We start from the raw sequence: 23,131 nt of genomic DNA, 5'->3' as shown, positions 1-23,131 counted from the left end.
CAATTCATATGCGACTGGGCTCGTAGGTAATAGATATTTAATTGCAATAAACTCACAAGTCACTCTTAGTTGTAAAAATGAGCGATGAATCAGCAGCTCCAAACCTTATAAAAACCTCGTACAGATCCACTGTCGCAATATTTTTTTTACGTTGAATCTATCGTGGCAATGACGTAGTCGAAAATCGGTTATCTAATTTAGCGCATGCCGTATGCACACACTTAATCATTCTTTTTTGTTATTACCACTATTTGAAGTGGGAATACTTCTTAATATATTATCAAATACAATAGTATTTGATAAGGAATCAAAGGGATTGTTGAGGGAGATAAGATCATTAATTTCGCAGCGGGAATAAATATAGATGTGTGTATGTTTTTTGAGATAATTAGTGCTGTGTATGTTTCGCTGTGTTTAGTTGATAGATATTCGCACAGTTAATATTCGGTGGCTTAGTATGTAAAGTATTCTATTCTGTAAATTCTAGTAACGTTAGCATAACCGGTTTGAGAATTTATCTTTCATTTTCCATGTAATAATTAAGTTTTATCTGACAATATTATTAATTTGCTATTAGTTATAATAAATAATAACATCGCAATTTACATGAATTTATACATGAATAATTTATTTGATAATATAAATAAGTGCATCTCTCTCTCTTTATTAATACAAGCTGAAGCGACATTTTTAATTATTAAAGCAACGTTTATTAATTTGGACATTTATTGTATGGTGTAATATTAAACAGCTTCATACGTTTATATTACAGACACTTCCGGAAATACCGACGCAATATGACAGCAATTTTCATACCGGGTGCGTCTGGAAAGTGGCTCACCCCCTATAACTTTTTTATTTTTTCAGATAAAAAAACGATACTTGGTACGTCAGTATATGACATAAATTAGGATTGACTGACGTATTCAATTGTTTTCTGTCACTTCCTGTTTCACCGGAAATGACTGCAACTTTTGATTTTTAAATGGCCCGCTCGGTATTTTTTTACTTTATTCTTTGAATAAGAAGACTAAGGAAGGAGCATATCAAAAATCTTAGGTATACCGCGATGGGCCTCAAATATGGCCGACTTAAATTCCGGTTTATCAGTGTCGTTCTAATTTTATTTAAAAAATATAAAACTATGATGTAGGGTAGACGTGGGGTAGACTCAATAATTTGTTGTTTTATTTTACGTTGTGAATAAATGTTGGTAGTTATTAAAATTGTTATAAAAATATATAATTCTAATAAAAATAGATAAGTTATAATAAGTATTTATTAGCACAAACATCCGAAACGCTACTGAAGCAGGTAAGTCAAATTAATGTATCTAAATTCTTTGACATCTAATCTTTGACAAGTAATAAATAAAAGCTAAAATGCAAGAAAAATATATAATTTAGTTAATTTAAGTGAATTTCATAAATAATCGGTTTACTACACGTATGTATATTATATAGTCACTTACTAGCGAAAAGTTGTTCCATTATTTCACCTATTTTTGCCGAGATATACCGCACGCTACACAACCAACTATTTTAGAGTCTTTTTCGATAAATCGCGATACTGTCACTGTTAATTTAAGTTCTGCCACAATTTCCATCTAGATTTACTACCTTTATATAACTATCAGTAGTAGAATAAATAATAAATAACATAAAATAAGCTCCGTAAAGACTGACAAATCCACAAAATTTCAAATCAAATTCAAATGTGTCAAATGAATCGTCAAACAGAACTGTCAGAGATCCCCACCCTAGAGTGCTTTTTCCGCCCACCAATACATGGATAGCATTATGCTCCTTCCTTAGTCTTCTTATTCAAAGACGAGATATTCGATAGAAAATAACACTCTGAATAGAATGACATATCATATGTCAACTTTTGACATTTTGGCATATGGTTTATTTGAAATTATAACTTGCGGCTCGTAACGAAAATTTGACTCGAAATACCAAGTGTGTGGTACCAAATTATTCGTAAAAAAATGCTTTTTCCAAATATGCTAATGAGCCACCCTCGTTCCATTTGAAAAAATTGAGATATAATTAAAAATACGATTTGAGCATTTTCTAACTGGCCAGGACAAGACACTAAAAACATTAGACAATCAAATCTATTTTTCCAAGGCTTCTTGATTAAGAATTAGTGTTTTTAACATAACCATCGCACTCTAGATTGAATTTTAAAATTCAATTTTGTTTTAAGCGAGAATGTCAAAAGTTGACATATGATATGTCATTCTATTCAGAATGTCATTTTCTATCGAATAAAGTAAAAAAAATACCGAGAGTGCTATTTAAAAAGCAAAAGTTGTAGTCATTTCCGGTGAAACAGAAAGTGACCAAAAACAATTGAATACATCTATCAATCCTAATTTATGTCATATACTAACATACTAAATATCGTATTTTTATCTGAAAAAATTAAAAAGTTATAGGGGTGAGCCACTTTTGAGACGCACCCGGTATATTAAATAAATATCTGTTATTTCTTTTAATTGCTATACAGGTGAGTCCTAAATAAGTGCAAATAATTTTAACGGTGGTATATTTTCGTCTATGAGGATTTTTTTTATAATCTCTTGATAATACAGGGTGTCCCAGAAATAAGTGCAAGTATTTTAAGGGGTCGTAGATCTCGATAAAAGAAACATATTTTCTCTTTATCGTTTTTCAAATAAGTCCAAAATAACGGAGTTATTTTAGTTTGAAAATTTCCAAAAAAATGATTTTTTGCTAAAATTTTGATAACCACTGGATCTTTTCTGGATTTTGTTTCTTGTAAATTTAATTTAATACCTACCTATGTTACCATATTATCAAGAAATTATGTTTTTTAACTAAAAACTAAAAGAAATTCCAAAAAATTTTTCAAAAAATTTCGAATTTTCAATTTTTTTTTCCCGAAAAAAACCCTCATAGGCATGTTTCAGAGGTTGAACTATACTACAAGTTAAAATAATTGCACTTATTTCTGGGACACACTGTATAGCAAAATAGTTAGTAGATTAAATATAGAGGAAGGAAAACCCAGAAAAAAAATCCAGTTCAAAATTTAAGCGCAATTTTTTTCCTATATTTTCAAAACAAACTACCTCAGCTACCTCAGCTTTCCAAATAAGTTCAATTATTTGGAAAATGGCAAAGAAAAAACATGTGTTTTATCGAGATCTATCAGCCCTGAATATATATGTACTTATTAAGACTCACCCTGTACAATTTGAAGACTTTTGATCATTAAACCATCTACACTCGAAATTTTTGGCCAACTTTAGTATTTGGCATATTATACAGGGTTAATTCGAGGGGTTGTTTTCTTAACCTAACTTTAAAACACCCTGTGCAATAATTTCGTGTGTAAATTTTCCTAAAATATAATTTTGCCGTCAGAATCATGACTCCTAAGAATTTTATTTTTTGATTTGTGTCAATACATGCTTTGGTTAATTTTTAAGAGCAAAATGTACTTATCGCGATCAATTTGCAATTTTTTCAATTATCATTACTTTTTGACGTCATTTTTAGCCGACCATACCAACAGGTATGGTAGGCTATTAAGATCAGCAAAAAAAAAGTTTTTTAATTTCACTCAAAAAGAGTTATTTGGGTCATAAATGACCTAAATACAAAATATTTTCATGGTGTCTGTCTGTCTGTCTGTCTGTCCGTCTGTCTGTAACACGATAACTCAAAAACCGCTAAACCGATTTTAATCAAATTTGGCACAAAAATACTGTGGCATGTTGGTAAGGGGGCATGGGGGGGGGGGAAATTTAAAAAAATCGTAACTCCAAAATTACAGTAGCTAGCGAAACGCGGTTTTCAATTTAAGATTAGGAATAATATTTGCAACAAAATTTGTAATAACATCAAAATCAGTCAAAGTCGCAGTTTTTGAGATAAAAAAAATTGGAAAAATTCCTTTACTTTGAAACTAAAAGAACTGTCTACCAACTTTTTATTAACATATTCCAGTTTGGGCGGCTATACCTACGTGCCTTCCGGTGCCAATTTTTTAATATGACGAGATGGTTTTCGTGACTATTGTCGTAACATCATAATATTACGCTGCATTGGATACTCTATACTAAATTAAAAAAAAAAACGATACAGTCCTGGTTTTAACTAACGACATTAAAGAAAACATCTGTAATACTCGTGTATACAAACAGAAAAAAAATGTAAAAAATACCCTAATACTTTGTGTTGCCTCCCTTGGTTATTATACCTGTTTGTATACATTCGTTCATACTGTCTTTGAGGCTGCATATATCATATTGTGTTATGCTTTCTCTTTCTTGTTTAAGAACCAACTCAACCTCTAACCCTCCTGCTAAGCATTTCCCAAACATCGAACATAATGGGCAGTTCATAGTAGTATATAGTTCGCGTTCACAATAACCACCAAAACAGGCCTTTTCATATTGAAAAATGCCTTCAAATAGAAATGGTAATTGAACATTTTTTTAAATTATTGGTGGCAAGTTCATTTCGCACTTAAAAATTAAAGAAAGCATGTATTAATATGATCCAAAAAACAAAATGCTCAGGAGACATGGTTCTGACTGTAAAATTATATTTTAGGAAAATTTACAAACGAAATTATTGCACAGGGTGTTATAAAGTTAGGGTTAAAGTTTATAAAACACAGAATTTACGAATTAAAGTTGATGTAATTATATACAGCTTGCTAAAAATTTCATGAAAATAGGGCTAAAAATAACAAAAATTTCTCCGTTGCGTTTTTTTGCATCTGAGTGTATACAGTATTGGCCATAATGGTTGGAACTTTTATATTTGTTAAATTTTTTCTACAAATTCAATATTCCTTATTCTCATATACAAATCAAATCATACATCTAAGGAAACATAAACAAAATAAGATGTTAGTATTCAAGTCTTATCTTTGCATACAATATTATCAGTAATTTTTTTTTGGGGATGGACAAAAAACTTGGAACTATATTCAAATTGTCAAAAGGTATTCTAGATAATTATAGTTTCTAACTAGCCAGCGTTTGTGTTACACAGTTTTACAATAATTGAACTATTATTATCAGTATGGCAAAAGGAAAAGCGTATTCTAGTGATATTCTTCAGCGAATTCTAGATTTTTACAACCAAGGTATCAAACAGAGTTTAATTTCTAAAAGACTTAAAGTTCCAAAAAAAAAAATATAAAGTGTATGGTCACGTAATTCCGGGAAAAAGCATTGGAAGACCTAGAGCTACAAATGCCCGCATGGATAAAAGAATTTCAACTGTGTCGCATAATGATCCTTTTTTATCTTCTTGGAAAATTTTACAAAAAATAAGAGAAACTCAACCTTGCAATATTTCGGCAAGAACGATAAGGAGACGATTACTGAGTAGTGGACTCAAAAGCTGCAGACCCGCCAAAAAACCATCACTAAGAAAAAAAAACATCAAGTTACGGTTACAATTTGCCGTAGACCACATCCATTGGACTGTGCAAGATTGGAAAAAGGTGTTATTCAGTGACGAGTCCAAATATAATCTGTTTTCTAGTGATGGTATTGTACATGTTAGGCGATCAAAGGGCAAAAGACTAGAAAGAAAATACGTTAGACCGACAGTGAAGCATGGAGGTGGTAACGTAATGGTGTGGGGCTGCTTTTCTTGGTATGGCGTGGGGCCTCTTCATCGAGTGGTAGGAAAAATGGACAGGTTCATGTACAAAGACATCCTTCGTGACGTAATGGAGCCATACTCGTTTGAAAGTATGCCCGTTAATTACATTTTTCAACATGATAACGATCCGAAGCACGCTTCAAAGCTTGTAAAGGAATGGTTTGACACGGAAAAGATCGCAGTATTAAAGTGGCCAGCACAAAGTTCCGATTTAAATCCGATTGAAAATTTATGGGAACATTTAGACCGCAAAGTTCGTGAATTGGGACCCATCAAAAATGCCAATGAAATGTTTGAAAAACTTACTCAAGCCTGGAATACCATTGACAGACCAACAATTGAAAATCTAATAGAATCAATGCCAAGAAGAATGCAAGCCGTCCTTAACGCCAAAGGTTATCACACTAAATATTAATTTATTAAATTATGTTAAGAAAATTTATTTTGTTTTTCGTTTTTAATAAATGATATGCTTTTGTTCCAACTATTTTGTCCGGCCTATTTTTTTATTTTAAACCCAAAACCCAAACACGCCGACATTTGATATAAATTTTACTTTATTTTATTAGGTTTGCATTAAGCTATACATTATTTAATAAAATTCTTAAAATGTATAGTATGTAATAAATATATTGCAAAATATAAAAAGTTCCAACCATTACGGCCAATACTGTATGTATAAAAATTAAAAATATCCGTTTATGAGAGAAAAATTGTTGGAATTTAAAATCATAAAAGATCATAGATAACAAAATTATTTATAAGTACAAACGATGTCATTTCTTTTGCGGATTCAACGATTTGCGGATTTGAACGATTCATTCTTTTCCGGATGATACACAATTGGTTCATTATTTCTTTCCGGATGATACAAATTACGCCACAGAGGCGCTTAACAGTGACATTGAAAGGGTGCGTGCATTTTCTGAAAAGCATAATCTTTTACTAAATATGAATAAGTCAAGCATAATTCTATTTTGTTCAGAAAGTGAGAGATATACGGTTGAAGAGTTGCTCAATTTAAAAATCGGACAAGTTAATTTAAAATTTTCTGATTCGGTTAAGATACTGGGCTTGACCATGGAATCAAAATTAAGTTTTACTGGCCATGTTAAAAACCTTAGAAAAATGTACATAAAACTCAGATTATTGTATTCAAATAAATTTATTCTAAATTACAAACTGCGAAAAAAGCTGTGCGAATCTCTTATTATGTCACTCTTTACTTATTGCAACGGTATATACTTTCCATTTTTGGATCTTCAAACAAAAAATCGATTGCAAGTAATGCAAAATAATTGTGTTAGATTTATATTTGAAGCGTTTTGATGATATTCTCATAATTATATTGAATTGACTTGGCTAAAACTGTCAAGCCTTACTGAGTATAGTATCACAGTTTAAAGAATATAAATATATCAGTTGACCCACTCTTCGTCCGCATCAAAATTCCTCCCGCCGCTCCCCGCCTGTCTTGTAGACTTGGATCAGTCTACATCCGTTGCTCGACGTGTACACAGCGTTTCAAATTTATTTTAGTTTTGTTTTCGGTCCGTCTTTTTATAGATCGTACTATTTTCAGCAATGTTTTACGAAATATTTCCAGAAATATTTCGTAAAACATTTCGGAGATAATGTAGCGGCAGTTTAACAATATTATAGTTTTTAGCACCTATACATACATTTGTTGCTGTAAAAAAATATAAAATGTCAATATTCCATGGGTATATTGCTAAATGAGGTCTAAGTTATAAGAAAATGCATTTTATACAAAAAACTTGACGAGATAGGTAGAGAATGGTGTAATACAATTTTAAAGACAATTAAACTGTGCATTGCTACCTTTATTATAATCGTAGAAACTAAAAATGTAATAATATACAGGTATCATTTAAAAAAATACAACTTTGATATTTTTTATTTGTTTATTTTTTTATTATTATTGTACCTTTTGATCAAAATAGAAACACTAAATCACCACAATACACCAAAACAGTTGAGGGTTGGAACCCTCAACTGTTACCTTTTGATAATAATTTTAAACTGTAGCTTAGTAGTCCTCCAATGATCGAATCACTCACAATTCCTAAAAATCTAATCATTTCGTTAGCGGCAGATACTTACATTCACAAATATTTAAAATGTGATTTTCGCTACACGTTATAGCACGACTTCAGAGCTTTTGATACACACTATATAATTTTAATATCTTTTGAGCAACATATTAAATAAAATATGTTATACCAAAACCCCACCTATTTAAAAAAAAACTCCGCCTTTTCACACTTGCGACTTTTCATTTCTACCTTGTTTAATAAGTGTCTATGTTCATTTTAGATCCTAAAAGATGTCGCCAAATCCACCAGACTACTCCATAAAGGATCTGGAAACAATTGTAACAGTAGACGGTACGGTAAAAAATATCGAAGTCACTCGACTCACAGCACCTGGGGAAAACTATGTAAGCTTAGTGTTGCGCGTGGATATCGACGTGGAAAAAGATGGCAAGAAGAAAACTGTGAAAACTATAGGAAAGCGCCTGCCGCTGGGAAATAATGAAATGAGAAGCAAAATGGCAGCACACGCCATGAAAAATGAAATTAAATTTTACAGGGAAATTGTACCGTTGCTAACAGAATTCGCCTCAACATACGAAGTCGATGCTTCGGAGTTTTTTGCAAAATACTACGGTTCTAGGTTTAGTTTAGATGATTCCAGCGAGGATGCCGATAGAGACTCTATTTTATTATTGGAAAATATAATTCCGCTAGGTAAGTAAAACTCAACGTAACATACAACAGTGTCCTAGATAAAGTCCTCATCACATGGAGTAAAAATTGTAATGTAATCGTAAAACATTTTCCGATGCACGTCATCAATCATATCGACATTGACACTGACATGAGTCTATAAACCTGACTAAATGAAATTTTGGCAAAAATGTTTAAATTTGTTGTATAATTTTAGATACCGAGCAGCTCTTCATTTTACTTTATAGAGCAAATGGTTGTAACAGATATTTTTTTAGATTAAAGCTGCAAAAATTAGTTTAAACATAATTTTATTATCGCTATGTTGGCCACATTGCGCCGACGACATCAGCAAGGTTGTCGTTTATTATTTGACAATTATCCTAATGTCAGTCATTATTTGTATAATACCGTGTTGTTGTTGAATCTTTGTGAGTAATTCTCGTTTTTTTTGCCTAGTTTCATAGTATTTTTTAAAAATTGTACCTTTAAGCACATACAGTTCTTTTAAGAACTAAATTTTCGAGCTTTTGTATTGCATTTCTTGAAATTGTGTGAAATGAAAATATGCCGAAGCATTTAAGCAGTGGAAGCAAAGAGCTTGAACGAGAACGTGACAATAAAGGTCCTTTATTACCCTTAACAGTCAGAGAAGCAGGGGCGGATCGTGAATTTGTGGGGCCCTGGGCTGAAACTACTTAGGGGCCTACATAAGTACTCAACTAATAGCCATATCAAAAAACTGTTTCTATAATGATATATTATTATTCTCCTTCTTTACGTGCCGTCTCTTTCGTGGAGGTTGGCGATCACATTGGCAAAATCTTCACGATTCTCGGCTTTCCTTATAAGTTCTTCAAAAGTTAGGTGAGTCCAGTTTCTGATGTTTCTCAACCAAGATAGTTTCTTCCTGCCGAGACATCTCTTTCCTTCAATCTTACCCTTAACTATCAATTGTAAGACGTGGTATTTTTCATTTCTCAATATATGCCCTAAGTATGATGTTTTTCTTAATTTTATTATATTGAGCAATTCTCTTTCTCTGCCTATTCTGCTGTAGACTTCGGTATTTGTGATATGTGGATTTAAGTAACATTAATGTTACTTAAATATACGCAAGTATTAGTTGTACAAAAGGCGACCTTATTGCTGTGGTAGTAATCTCTTCCAGGCAAACTTTGGGTGAGAGAGAAATCGAAATAGTGATATTTTGATAAGAATATAAAAAAAACAATAAAACAATTTTATTTATTTACTTATTATGAATTAGTAAAAGAAATTGATAGGCTGTAGTCACAGAAATTGACAGTTATTTGGTCATCACATTCCAAGTCTTTTGTTAGATCACAATTTATGGAAAGAAGTGATAAATTATTTAGTCGATAGTTCGACATTGTTGTCCTATATTTATTTTCTACATAGGACATCTTGGAGAAGGAGCGTTCTGCTTCACAGCTAGTGATTGGCAATGTTAAAAAAATCTTTAAAATGGTATAGCAGTTAGGGAACACGTTAATAAGTTTATTTATCCCCCCCCCCAATACCCCCCATAATCCCCCCCCCAATACCCCCCATAGCTTCACCACTGGCTACAGGATGACGCCCTAGACGTTTCGAACCGATGCCACTGTCCGAATGTAAATGGTAAAAAAAGTTCTCCACATAATGCGGGCTTTATCTCTGGCACTGTACAGGGTGTCCCATTTTGGTTGAAATCATACGGTATCTCCGTTATAAGTAAAGATGGATACGGTTTGCACAAACCTGTTCCACTTTTTTGTCAACCGGAAGATGCTGTAAACAAAATTTTTATAGCCCTCTTCTTTTCTGATCTACAGTGTATTTTCAAAATGTTGCAATTTGGGACAGCCCCCGTATCTCCGTTATTATAGAAGGTATCGAGAAGGTGAAAACTGATTCCTGTAGAACTTTTTACGTGGAATACAGTGGCGTAGTCTGTTGTTTAACAAGAAAAATATTTTTTTGAAAATATGAATTAAAGTTATGTATTTTCAAATGGAATACCCTGTATATTTACAAATAATGATCCGTCTTGCTATGAGCTTCTCAAAAATATATGCCACTCTGTATTTATTTTTACTATTTACTGCGATATTTAAAAGATATAATTTTCTCTTATTGGTAGGAAAATTAGTAACAAAAAAATCAAAAAGGTATTTACTAAAATAGTCATACACATTTTAAAATTTTATTTGGGACTGAAATATTTTACTTTTAAACTGTTACCACGGCATCTCTGAATATAATTTTCTTCTTTGTTTTAACGGGATTTATTAAAACGGAATGAGTTTTTAAATATCTACAGCTTGCCTGAAGCATTTTGCAGGTCTTCGACAGTGTTGTAGTTGCCACGATATATTTCGTATTTCAAAAATCACTAAATACAGAGAAATCAAGAACGGACAAATCCTGGGATCAGGATGACGAGGTAGAGGTATGGTCCATTGGTTTGGTTTGGTTTGGGAAATAGTTATTTAACAAAATTCTAATATTTTCAAAGTTGTGAGAGGGAGCCCCATCTTGCTTAAATTATATTTCTCGTAAAGTTACTAACTAAAGGAATATCTAAAAGTCCCGGTACAATAGCATCCGAGAATAGCGGTAGAGAGTTTCACTGATTTATGAAGAATTTACTAGTGGCTCCCAAAACAAAACAAGACACAGATAGCAGTATACTTTAACAATTCTTTAGTTTCTTTTATTATCAATCATAGTAGTGATGTATCGGTATTTGAGTAACGCGATTTTGGAGCGGTATTTTTTTGTAACGTCGTGTCGCACTCCACAACGAATCAGGAACCTGTTACTGAAGAACGACGATCATAATGACGACAAGTTAGCTCGAACCGTAATAACCGCATAGCGACGTGTTTAGCTCCAGCCGGCGCGATTTCGTCGGTCGCCAACGGTAGTATCTGGAACTGGTATGTCCGTAGCGCCGCGCGATCTCGATCGGGACCTGTTAGCTCCAGCCAGCCGTCGCGCTCCTAGAGTTGTAGTTCCCTGTCGCGAACAGAAGTAACTGCTGTAACTGGGCATCGACGCTCGACCTCGGCGGCGACCTACTTCGTTCCAGCCGTCGCGCTCCTAGAGTTTTAGTTCCCTGTAGCGAACAGGAGTAACTGCTGTAACTGATTATCGACGCTCGACCTCGGCGGCCACGTACTTCGTTCCAGCAGTCGCTGGAGCGCCTCTAGGATTTCGGTTTTGCCTGTCGCGATTTGGTCGGTTACTATAGGCGTTGGTGCTCCCGTCGCTACGTTACTTTCGAAATAGCGATTTTTGGTATGTACCAGGCATGGTATAAAATAGTGTTGTTTGAAAGATGAAACGCAAAAGCAAATAAAATAAAATAAAAATATTTTATTTACTTTTATACATTTATATAAGTTTTATTGTTTATATCTATTTTTAAGGTTAGGTGAGACCAATAAACATTTTTTTTACAGTGGTTTCGACTTTGTTCTTGATTTTAACATTAAATATATTATATTGCAATACACATAAATATGAGCCGTTCATTTTATTTAAACTTAAAAATTGATAAAGAAAAAAAAATAATATAGAATGTCATCGTTTTTCTAAATATGAGATAGATTGGCTATACACAATTATAAACTCGATATTTGGAAAATGAATGGCGGATAAAAGTTACATTAATCTACAAATATAGATAAGTTAAAGATATTTTTAGCGAGAACCGCAACATTTTGGAAGTCGGAACCTCGGTTACAAAATCGCGGTATTTTGTCGCGGTATTTTTCTGGAACGGTCGCTATTGTAACGCGACTCACGCGGAACCGGTATTCCCATCACTAATTTCCGGTCAAACAGGAGGTGACCAAAAACAATTTAGTACGTCAATCAATCCTGATTTAAGTAATATACTAACGTACCAAATCTCGTTTTTTATCTGAAAAAATAAAAAAAGTTATAAGGGTGAGCCACTTTTGAGAAACACCCGGTACTCTTGGTAAATATGTTTTTTTTTGAACAAAACATTATTTTCAGGTTACAAGAATGAGGACAGACATATTGGATTTGATTTAGATACCAGCAAAGCCATTCTAAAAAGGCTTGCTTTATTCCATTCCATTCCTATAGCATTAAGAAGTAAAGACGCTGAAAATTTTAAAATTCTTAAAGATTTCTTGGTTAGTTGCCGCCCATTTGGGCCACCTGGTGGTGGTCCCCCTGGAGACGGTCCCCCAGGAGGTCCTCATAAAGGACCATCAGAAAATGGTCCTGAATTTCCATCTGGTGGACCACCAAATGGACCACCCCGTGGTGGACCACCTGGCGGCTTTAATTTTCCCGATGGAAAACACCCTCATCAAGTTCTACTGAAAACATTAAAAGATATTCCCGAATTGTCACCTTATATAGATAGACTAAGTCCATTAATGGGGAAAATGGGACCTCCAGGAGCTGGTAAACCGGGTACTGAGCCATGGGGAACGTTTGCACATAACGATTTTTGGGTAAACAATATGATGATTAAATCTGAACCGGGAAAGGAAATTTCAGTGAAGCTAGTCGATTTCCAAATCTGCGGATATAGATCTTTTGCCACCGACTTAGTATTCTTTTTGTTGACGAGTTTGAAGAATGACGTCTTTTTAAACAACTTTGATGAACTTTTGAGGTAAGTAATTAAGAATTCTTAAGGCAACCCAGTAATCGGATATCTGATGCTTGTATTTCTGTTACTAAAAAATAATATCAGGTTAATTTTGATGCACTAGTGTAATTCGGTAGAATATTTCCCCAATAAAAACCATGAAAATACAAGTAAAAATACATAGCTTTTTTAAAAACATTTATTTGAACATATTAAAAAAATCTATTTAAAAATGAAGCAATAAAATGAAACAGAACTTATAATATTAGAAATTAAAAATTACATGAAGAATTGCAGTGAAAAACACAGTTATAAAAATTATGATGTTTAGATTCCGTTGCGGTACTTGAAGATGCTGAATTTGAATTGAAATTAAAAGAACCTATAGTAGGTACAAAAACATTAATATTATTATTAGAACTTGTAGCAGTTTCATTGTCTCTCATTTTTTACCAAATTTGCATGAAGTTCATCATCGAGTTGAAGGTAAGGTTTAATTGACTTCGGGTTTGCGTGCCCAGTTATTTTGACCATTGTGTTCTCCTCAACCACTTTCTTTGCACAGCTGTTGCACGTAGCGAATGATTTGTAATTTTTATTTTCTCCGTAGCCAAACCTGATTTTTCGCTTCGATAGACACCTATTGAGCAATCGTATTTTTCCCAACAGGAAGGTTCTTGAACCATTTAGCCATTTTCCAGGAAGGATTTACAGTTAAAAACAATCTTGGAACATTAATTAATTTTCTTTTTTCCATAAATTTTTTGAATAGCCTTACTGAACATATATCCGGTTGGCCTCTATTTATGACCAGCCATTTTGACGGAGCACAAGGTTTATCTCCTCTCCTTGAGCGGTTTTATTGAATATCGTGGGTTGTCCTATATTATGAATATCATCTTTAAAATAGGAAACAAAACATTTTCCTCCCCCCCCCCTCCACGCCATGCCAATTCGTAGGATAATACAAAAAATATATTTTTTTTGCAAACCATCGAGACATTCTTCATTACAATTTCGTACCATCAATTTGAATTCTTCGTATTTGAGTGCCTTAGAGCTTTCTTTTCTTTTTAGAGGGTCCATCTGAAATTCCATCCTTTTGGCACTTTTTGCCTCCCGGGATATTTTAAATTCGGTGTCAGTAAAAGGATTAAATTTAATATTACATTCTTTTTGGTATTTTTCCATTAATAGCTTGGCTGTTACATTCCAAATAGTTTTTAACGTAAAATCCTTATAGTCTTGGCCGTTTTTCCTTTTCATATTAAATGTCCAATCGGTCAAAATATTGGCCAGTGCCGAGATTGGGATGTTCGCATCCAAAATGTAGTTTCTATCTTTTATAAAGTCCATAAACTGTTTCCATACATACTGGTGATTAATTATAGTGTTTTTCGGCTTACTTTCGGCAACTTTTTCTTCAATTACACTTAATTACTTTATTAACACTCGTTTCCAAATCAAGACATGTTTAGAATACCTATTAAAAATAATTTATGTCTAAGTGACAAATATGTCATTGTCACTTAGACATTCTGCGGGAAATTTTAGCCGGGTAATTTCCGTTTTTTTCCCGCTTCATCTGTGATTTTTTGTACAGGGTGTCCCACTAAGAATAGCTCTCGGCTGTATCTTGGAAAGTATTAGCCGTAGCGGCTGCGGAAAAAAATATTTATAACTAAAGAGGATATGGGAAATTGCTGGAAATTATTTTCAAGTTTGTAGAACAACCGCTAGGGGGCGCAACTGCAACAAAAAATAAGGAAATGGAGTTTTTACACAATTTTGCCTAGATAAGGTGTACTATAAGTAACAGCTTCATAATCTTCAGTAAATTTTGAATATTTTTTGTTAGAGCCATTTTCCCCTATCTACCAAAATAAAGTGGTGGGGGAAGGTTAGATCTGTTTTTATTTGATTATTAATAACTCTGGACTGGATGATCGAAATCCAACAAGCGAGGGCTCGTTTAAAAGAGCGTTTCTTACTCTATATTGTACCATAAAAATAATAATAATAAGATTTTGAACGTAGACGCTAAGGGGCGCTTACTTACAACTTAACAAACATTACGCGTTTTTTCAAAAAAAATTAAACGCAATAGTATATGTAATTTTAGCTGATAGTAAAGACTAGTAAAAGCTTAAAATGTCAGCGAAAACCGCATCTTGATATTTTCTTTCAAACCGAAGGTATTAGCAAAATTATAATAAATACTAAAAAATAAGACCTTAGTTACCTTATTTTTACAATAAGGTATCAGTAGCCCTCTTGATTATGCCCATTCTAACCTAAAAATAAGATAGAAACAGTTAGTTTATTTTAAAATCGACGATATAACAGAATATCATAATATCAGATGTATTAATATCTAATAATTAAGATATTAATAATAGTGAACAAGAAACGATGATTCAGTGAAGTCATGGTAGGCTTTGGAAAAAAGTTGCTTTTGACATAATAGTATAAACGTTAAATTGTTATTAGATCAACATTTTGATAGTCTTAGCAGCGTTTTTTATCTTTTGGTGGCTTTTTCAAAATGCCAACAACTTCAACTACTTCAAATAATAAAGGCATTTTGAAAAAGCATTTAAAAGATAAAAAAAACGCTGCTAAGACTATCAAAATGTTGATCTAATAACAATTTGACGTTTATACTATTACGCGAAAAGCAACTTTTTTCCAAAGCCTACCATGACTTCACTGAATCTTCGTCTCAGTTCATTTTTTTATTATTAATATCTTAATTATTAAATATTAATACATCTGGTATATTATGGTATTCTGGTATTTCGTCGATTTTAAAACAAACTAACTGTTTCTATCTTATTTTTAGGTTAGAATCGGCGCAATCAAGAAGGCTACTGATACTGTATTGTAAAAGTAAGGTAATTAAGGACTTATTTTTTAGTATTTATTATAATTTTGCTAATATCTTCGGTTTGAAAGAAGATATCAAGATGCGGTTTTCGCTGACTTTTTAAGATTTTACTACTCTTTACTGTCAGCTAAAATAACACATACTATTGTATTTTTTTTTTGAAAAAAACGCGCTGTTTGTTAAATTGTAAGAAAGCGCCCCCTAGCGTCTACGTTCAAAACCTTATTATTATTATTTTTATGGTATAATATAGAGTAAGAACCGCTCTTTTAAACGAGCCCTGTTTGTTGGATTCTAATCATCCAGTCCGGAGTTATTAATATTTAAATAAAGATAGATCTAATCTTCCCCCACCACTTTATTTTAGCAGATAGGGGAAAATGGTTCTAACAAAAAAAATCCTAAATATACTGAAGATTATGAAGCTATTATTTATAGTACCCATTATCTAAGCAAAATTCTGTAATAAATCTATTTTCTTATTTTCCATAGCAGTTGCGCCACCTAGCGGCCGTTTTACAAATTTGAAAATAATTTCCAGCAATTTCTCTTAGCCTCTTTAGTTATAAATATTTTTTTCCGCAGCCCCTACGGCTAATACTTTCCGAGATACAGCCGAGAGCTATTCTTAGTGGGACACCCGGTACATGAGTGAAATATTCAGGAAAATTCAACCATATTTTCAAGGTTTTTTTATTTTTTTTTCTAAAACGATATGAAAATTTTAAGATTTTCACTATACATTTCATTCTCCTTTCCGTTTTAGAACATGCAAATAATTTTTCGAAGAACTAATTTTTCTTTCTTCTAACAAAAAAGTTTTTCTTCTTGTAAAGTCAATCCGGAGACATGCTGTATAACAATTAATATTTTATCATTTTGACATAATATGATATTTTAGATTTTATTACGGCGAGTTTACCAAAAATCTGAAACGATTTGAACTGGACTTAGAACTGAGCTACGACGAATACTTGAAAGAAGTAGAGGAAGCTGCAAGGGATAGCGAAATACCACATTCGATCTTCTTTGCCATCCCAATTCTAGCAGACAAGAATCCTGCCGTAGATATAGCAGTGGAAGATGTCGACATGTTCAGTGAATTAACAAGAATGGTAGAAAATCTCAACCAGCGTCAAAAAGACAAAATGGTTCTCCTTATAAAGGAGGCGAGCAAACGAAACTGGATTTAAAAATATTAAAAAGAATTTAAATATTATAAATAAAGAAAACGAACTTTTTTTAAAGTAATTTATTAAAGTTTAATAATAAAGTTTTATATATATGTTTTTTATGTTTTATTTTATACCCTACTAGCGTGTACCAGCGACTTCGTTCGCGTCGAATTAATCATTTGTAATGGTGATGATAAAGCAAAGCAAGGATTTCTGTTAACATACAAACTGGATAAAATTTTCTCACATTTATGTCAGCATGAGAAAAAATACTGTGGCGATATTATTATATATAATAATAGCTCCCGTATATAGCGTTTAACGCCTTGGGAGTAGCAAGGTACAGCCGTTCGGTATACAAGGAAGGTAATGTGGCTAGCACTACGCTTCAACCGCCTATTATTACCTCAGGATTGTGAATTCCAAGTACTCATTTAAGGCTGAGTCGACCTAGGTACCCAATCTATTTTTATTTTAATAAAAATAGTCGGCTGATGAAATGCCGGGTGTGGGAATCGAACCCACACCTTGAGATTGGTAGACGAGAGCCTGTACCTCTACGCCACCGGGCACCATCATTATTATATAACTTGGTAATATTTGAGGGGTAGTTTCATCTCGTTGGAATTTGACTTTCGAAAAATCCGTTTGCCAAAAATAAGCTTTTTACGTCAAGCAGTTTAAGCAGAATCGTGGTTAAGAAATTGCCCAACTTTTTGGAACACCCTGTATGATTTTTTAAAAAATTTCAAAATATAAAAAAAAAGCAAATAAATTATGCTTGTCCAAACGTTTTCCCGAAAGACTAACCGTTTTTTAAATAACAAATATTGTAATATTTGAGGGGCGTTTTCACCCCCTTGGAATTTGAGATTCGAGAAACCCCCCCTTATCGAACCTTTACACCCCAGAGTCAATCCGTTTACCAAAAATCAGCTTTAAACGTCAAGCAGTTTAAGCAGAATCGTGATAACTCAATGGTCATATTTTATGAAACACCCTATATAAATTTATAAAAAACCTTTTTTAAAATTTATAAAAAAGAGTTTTTTCCGAAAAACTCACCGGTTTTTAAATCAAAAAAAAATTCACAGATTTTGCAACATGCGCAAACATCATAGGCGTATTGAAAATACCAGACACAAGTTGGCGGTTGTCGAAGAAAAAAACTTTTTTTTACACACCCCTTAATTTTAAATGAACTTATTCGATACTTTACGGTCACCATTATAATGTTTACTACTGAACTGTGATATTTATTTCTTGGTTACAGAAACCATGCCATGTAAGGTCGTGGTGGTAAGCAGCAAAAATAAATTACATTAATAAAAATTAATGTAAAAAATAAAATTTGGTCACAAAAAGTTTTTATTATTTTTCTAAAGTAAGAACCATAAATATAAAATCTTGACACTTAGTGATGGTGGTTTCATTATGTTGTTTCTTGCATTGGACTTTATTAATTAAATATAAATCTGAAATCTGAAACAAAATTTCAGATTTTAACGGTAGGTACCTATAATGTTTTAATATTAATTCTGAAAAATAAGAAAGTAAACGTAATAATCATTAATATCGGTTTAAAGGTCGAAACTACCAGTTTGATTAGATTATCGATGTATACTCTGTTTTTTTTTCTCAGGTAAGACAGACGATGACAAGAATAGCAGATGACATCTCATACCAATCTATTTATTTTACTAAAAAAAGTTTCCAATATTTTTTAAGTTAGCTATGGATGGGTTTAAATATAAATCCGTCATGCGTCGTCTCTTGTTGTTTTTAACCAGTTTTATTGGTTTATTTCAAAAATGACAGATAATATTTCAATTTTACTGGTTTGACGGAACGATGAACGACAAACGGATGCCGGATTAGGATTCTAAGCCACTCAATTTTAATATCTTTGACATGTGTGCTTGTCCAGAGGCCTGTCATAAAATATTTTTGAAATGCAGCGAATAAGAAACTTCTTATTTCTTATGAAAATCATTTTTTATTATCTTGGCTCTCCGAGACGTTTTCCATATCCGTATATACACCAGTGGTAAGTCACGGTAATATTTATTAACCATATTCATATTAGGTATTATTACTTACCTTCCTGATTTATATTTCCTTTTGTCTCTGATGGTCCTTCAAAATCTTCCAAGGTCGAAGAAGAAGTATCGATTTAAAAACTTTAGCAATTTTCTTGCGATTTCTATAGGCTCGACGACGTTCGACGTTTAATTTAAGTTTTCTAGCTTTTTTTTTTTCATCTTCTGGTAGTATTTAAGATTTTTTTTAACGAAGATTCAGTTAATGAACGATGAACCGTTTTGCTTATCCGCCATTTTTTAAAAGGTACCACAGACCACTCGATTCGAGTCATCACGTGAACTATTGGATTTTATATTTATACATTATATTTGCATTTTATATCCGATTCAACTTATGACTTCCGATCTGATTACTCCTACACTGATATAATCTGTATTACGACTTATGCTAGGTTAATTAAGGAAATTTGCGACCAATTTTGAATTAAGTTATACTGCAAAGACTAGCATAGCCTATGATTTGTCGTTGTCAATTATAATTTAAAAGTAAAAATATGTAAAAATATTATTTTTATAAAGCCACAAAGGAGAATAACAAATTGATAATGATTAAATAGACCATCCAAGAGATAATGAAATTAAAAAAAAAAATTAAGTTTTAACTGTCATAATTTACTAAGAAAAAGCAGTTCTAGCATAATTCAATAGGTTCAAAATTTACTCGACCATTAGTCTTTACCTTTTCGATAAGTTATGAGATCGTTGGGATACGAGAGGTGCTTAGACATTTTCATTTTCAAAAACGTCTTGTATTTCGAAAATGAATTTTACTTCGAAGTGCAAGTAAATTAGTGGATATACCTAAATACGCCAAATAGGTATCTTTTTTTCAAGTAATTATGTTTATAGAATAGGCGAGTATTGTTTTAACAAATACTTATACGTATATTACGTCAAAGTACAGAGGCAACATTATTTTTGATGTCGACTGTAAAATAATGTGAAAATTAAGGGAGATATAAAAACTGATATACTAATACATAAAACATGATAGAAAGTTTAGCAAATATTATATTACAATCAAAAATAACATACATGCATACATATAAATTTAAAATGTGGTAAAATACAAATATGAGGTATGGGTGCAAAATATGACATGTGCATTGGTGGCTTACACACTGGATAAAATCAAAAAATTGCTAATCAATTAAAAATGCAATAAAGAAGTTAGCGTCTTTTTAACTTATATTAATAACAACTAAAGTATACTAGAATCAATAAATTTTACAACTAGACAATTCCATAATTTCGGAGAAAAAAGAATATTATCATATGTATCCATTTAAAGTCTAAAGTACTTCGCTATTAAACTCTTAAGAAAATCAAGAAATTAAATTTAATTAACTAACCCAATCCCGTAAGGACGCAACTGAAATAAAAATTACAGAACTTTTTTTATATGAAAAAATACATCTTGATACATGGAAGACGTGTACTAAATTTTATAAAGATATTTAAAATAGTATCAGTGTTATTATAAAAAAAACTGATTTTCCTGAAAACTTTACCGCCCTGTATAAAAATACTTTTGATACTGTTAAATAATATGATAATTAAGAAATATATAAAAAAATTGTGTACAAATACATTAAACAGAGAATACAAAATTATATACATACATATAAAATTAAGCGTAAGTACCATAATAAGGATAATACCTTATTGTTTACGAATACAGTGTGAGCTTACAAGACTCACAGTTACGAACAAAATAAAATGAAATATTCATGAAATATAACACACACCCTATTAGCTTCACGGCTTATACATTCGAATAAATCACATAATATTTCTCTCACCTACATAGTTGACTTAAGACTCAAAAAGTACTCACCAATATCTTAAATTACGACCTCTACCTTATTTCGGCCTTCGAACGACCTTGCCCTATTCCATATTCCTATAACGCCGGCTAAACTATCGACGTGTTGACAGGCAGGTTATCGAACCCATGAGGCTCTAGCATGTCGTTTTTTCAAAGATGGGTCCCATATAAACGCGGCCAGAAGTATTTTCAATACTAAAAATATTTTAATATTTGAGAGATAGTTTCACCCCCTTAGAATTCGAGTTTCGAAAAATCTCTTCTTATCGAACCTCTACACCCTAAAGTCAATCCAAAAATCAGCGTTTTACGTCAAGCGCTTTAAGCAGGATGGTGATTAAATGACCAGTTTTTTCGAAACACCCTGTATACATTTTTAAAAAATCTTAAAATATGTAAAAAAACAAAATAAAATATACGGGTTTAAGCGTTTTTTCGGAAACTTGACCGTTTTTTAAATAAAAAATTCACAGATTTTGCAACATGCGCAACCATCATAGGCGTATTGAAAATACCAGACACAAGTCGGCGGTTGTCGACAATCACCTGTTTTTTACATTTTATATTAATTTGTGGCGTCATTTGGAAGAGCTCAATAGAAATATAAAAGAACTAAATCTTGTTCGTTGCAAAGCAATTTGACATTCGTGACGTCAGCACTCCGGCAGTCTAACGTAAACGTATCATTGATCGCTATTCACAAATATATTCCAGATACGTATAGTGAACAAGTTTAACGTTCGCAACGTTAAATAATTTTGATATTTGATTTTTATCGTGATGGTTTTTTGTAAAAGTGAAGAATTTAGTGAGGAAAATATTAATGATGGATATGAATGTGTGCGGATTAGTGATTGGTCACGATCACGGTCACGACACTATGACGGGCTCCTATACCCACGTAGGAGCCCAAAATATGCAAAAAGGGGGTCAGTTTAGCTTAAGTTTCGATTAGGTCTATATTTTTTATTAATGTAAAACCAACTAAAACCTAATTCTAATCTAACCTAAACTCACTTCTTCTTTTGCATATTTCGGGCTATTACCTGGGTATTCCTAGGTTTAACCAATATTCGAACTTAGGTGTAAACTTAAATTTATGGATGGCCCATAAATTTATATTCGCCATACAAAAAAAAAATACTTTAAAAAAAAACGTGGTAAAGTGCAACGTGAACGACCAGAAAAATATCAAGTAAAAAAGATTGTTAAGTTTTAATTACTAGTTACGCAGTCCTTCCCCCCATATTGGCTTCCCTCTTGCCTAAAATCTATATTGCCTTTCCTAACATTTTAAATATAAATGATTGAAACTCACAAGTTTACCATAATTTAAACTTAAGCAAAGCTTAAGATAGTCCCTAATTCTTAACTAAGATAGTTTCTAGTAGATTATTAAGATAGTCCCTAAACTTAAGATAGTCCCTAATAATTAAAATATAACACTTACGAAGTTAATAAATATTAACTATTTCTACTAATTTTTAATCATTTAATAATTCTGATAAAAACACGCTTGATTTTTTTATTTTAGAAATCATACGGGCTATAATAATTAATATGACTATATTAACAATATTTAAATTAAAATTTATTTGAAGGTATGCTACTGTATTACAATAATTGTAAAACACGTATGTAATAATAACTCGGAATAATATAATAATTATTTAAAACTGCTCATCGCGTTATCGATGGCGGCGTCTTGTCACTTTTATTTAGTCCGGTCACTATTATTTTATTAGCCGTTTAGGTATAGTTTGATTTCAGATAATGCAGATTTTAATGTGCCATTTGTGTTTTTTTTATTGGATTTTTTTTGCATATTTGGTATATTCTATGAAGTGATTTTAAGTGCTCCTGACCATTTTTCAATTATTAAAGTGCTTATTTAGATACATTTAAAATGAATTAATTAGTGTATAGTATTTGTATTATGAGTTTGTTTATTTTTTATGGAATGTATTTTTTTCCCATTAAAATAAACATAGCTTACTAGATCACTAGCTAGCCATTTTTAAATACAGGGTGTTAATTAAGTATCCGGCCAAACTTCAGGAGGTGATTCTTTGAGTGTTTTAAGGTAAAAA

General features: G+C 32.2%; 1 protein-coding gene across 2 annotated transcripts; it reads left to right on the top strand.

The window, feature by feature from the left end:
- The first annotated feature begins 305 nt into the window (after nt 1-305).
- Nucleotides 306-17,224, top strand: LOC115890907. 2 transcript variants are annotated; one of them, XM_030911264.1, is made up of 4 exons: nt 306-452; nt 7,991-8,428; nt 12,440-13,073; nt 16,838-17,224. In XM_030911264.1, the coding sequence occupies exons 2-4, from the start codon at nt 8,005-8,007 to the stop codon at nt 17,127-17,129; spliced, it is 1,350 nt and encodes a 449-aa protein (XP_030767124.1). In that variant the 5' UTR covers nt 306-452; nt 7,991-8,004; the 3' UTR covers nt 17,130-17,224. The 2 variants fall into 2 exon arrangements, with proteins under 2 accessions (XP_030767124.1, XP_030767125.1); XM_030911265.1 differs by having other exon boundaries at nt 384-532; nt 7,995-8,428.
- Nucleotides 17,225-23,131: the final 5,907 nt, after the last annotated feature.

The sequence above is a fragment of the Sitophilus oryzae genome, unplaced genomic scaffold (genome assembly GCF_002938485.1).
Source record: "Sitophilus oryzae breed Bouriz unplaced genomic scaffold, Soryzae_2.0 scaffold_937_pilon_pilon, whole genome shotgun sequence".
NCBI classification, from domain to species: domain Eukaryota; kingdom Metazoa; phylum Arthropoda; class Insecta; order Coleoptera; family Curculionidae; genus Sitophilus; species Sitophilus oryzae.
The sequence above is the reverse complement of the archived record's forward strand: the minus strand, read 5'-3'. Positions and strand labels throughout refer to the sequence as shown.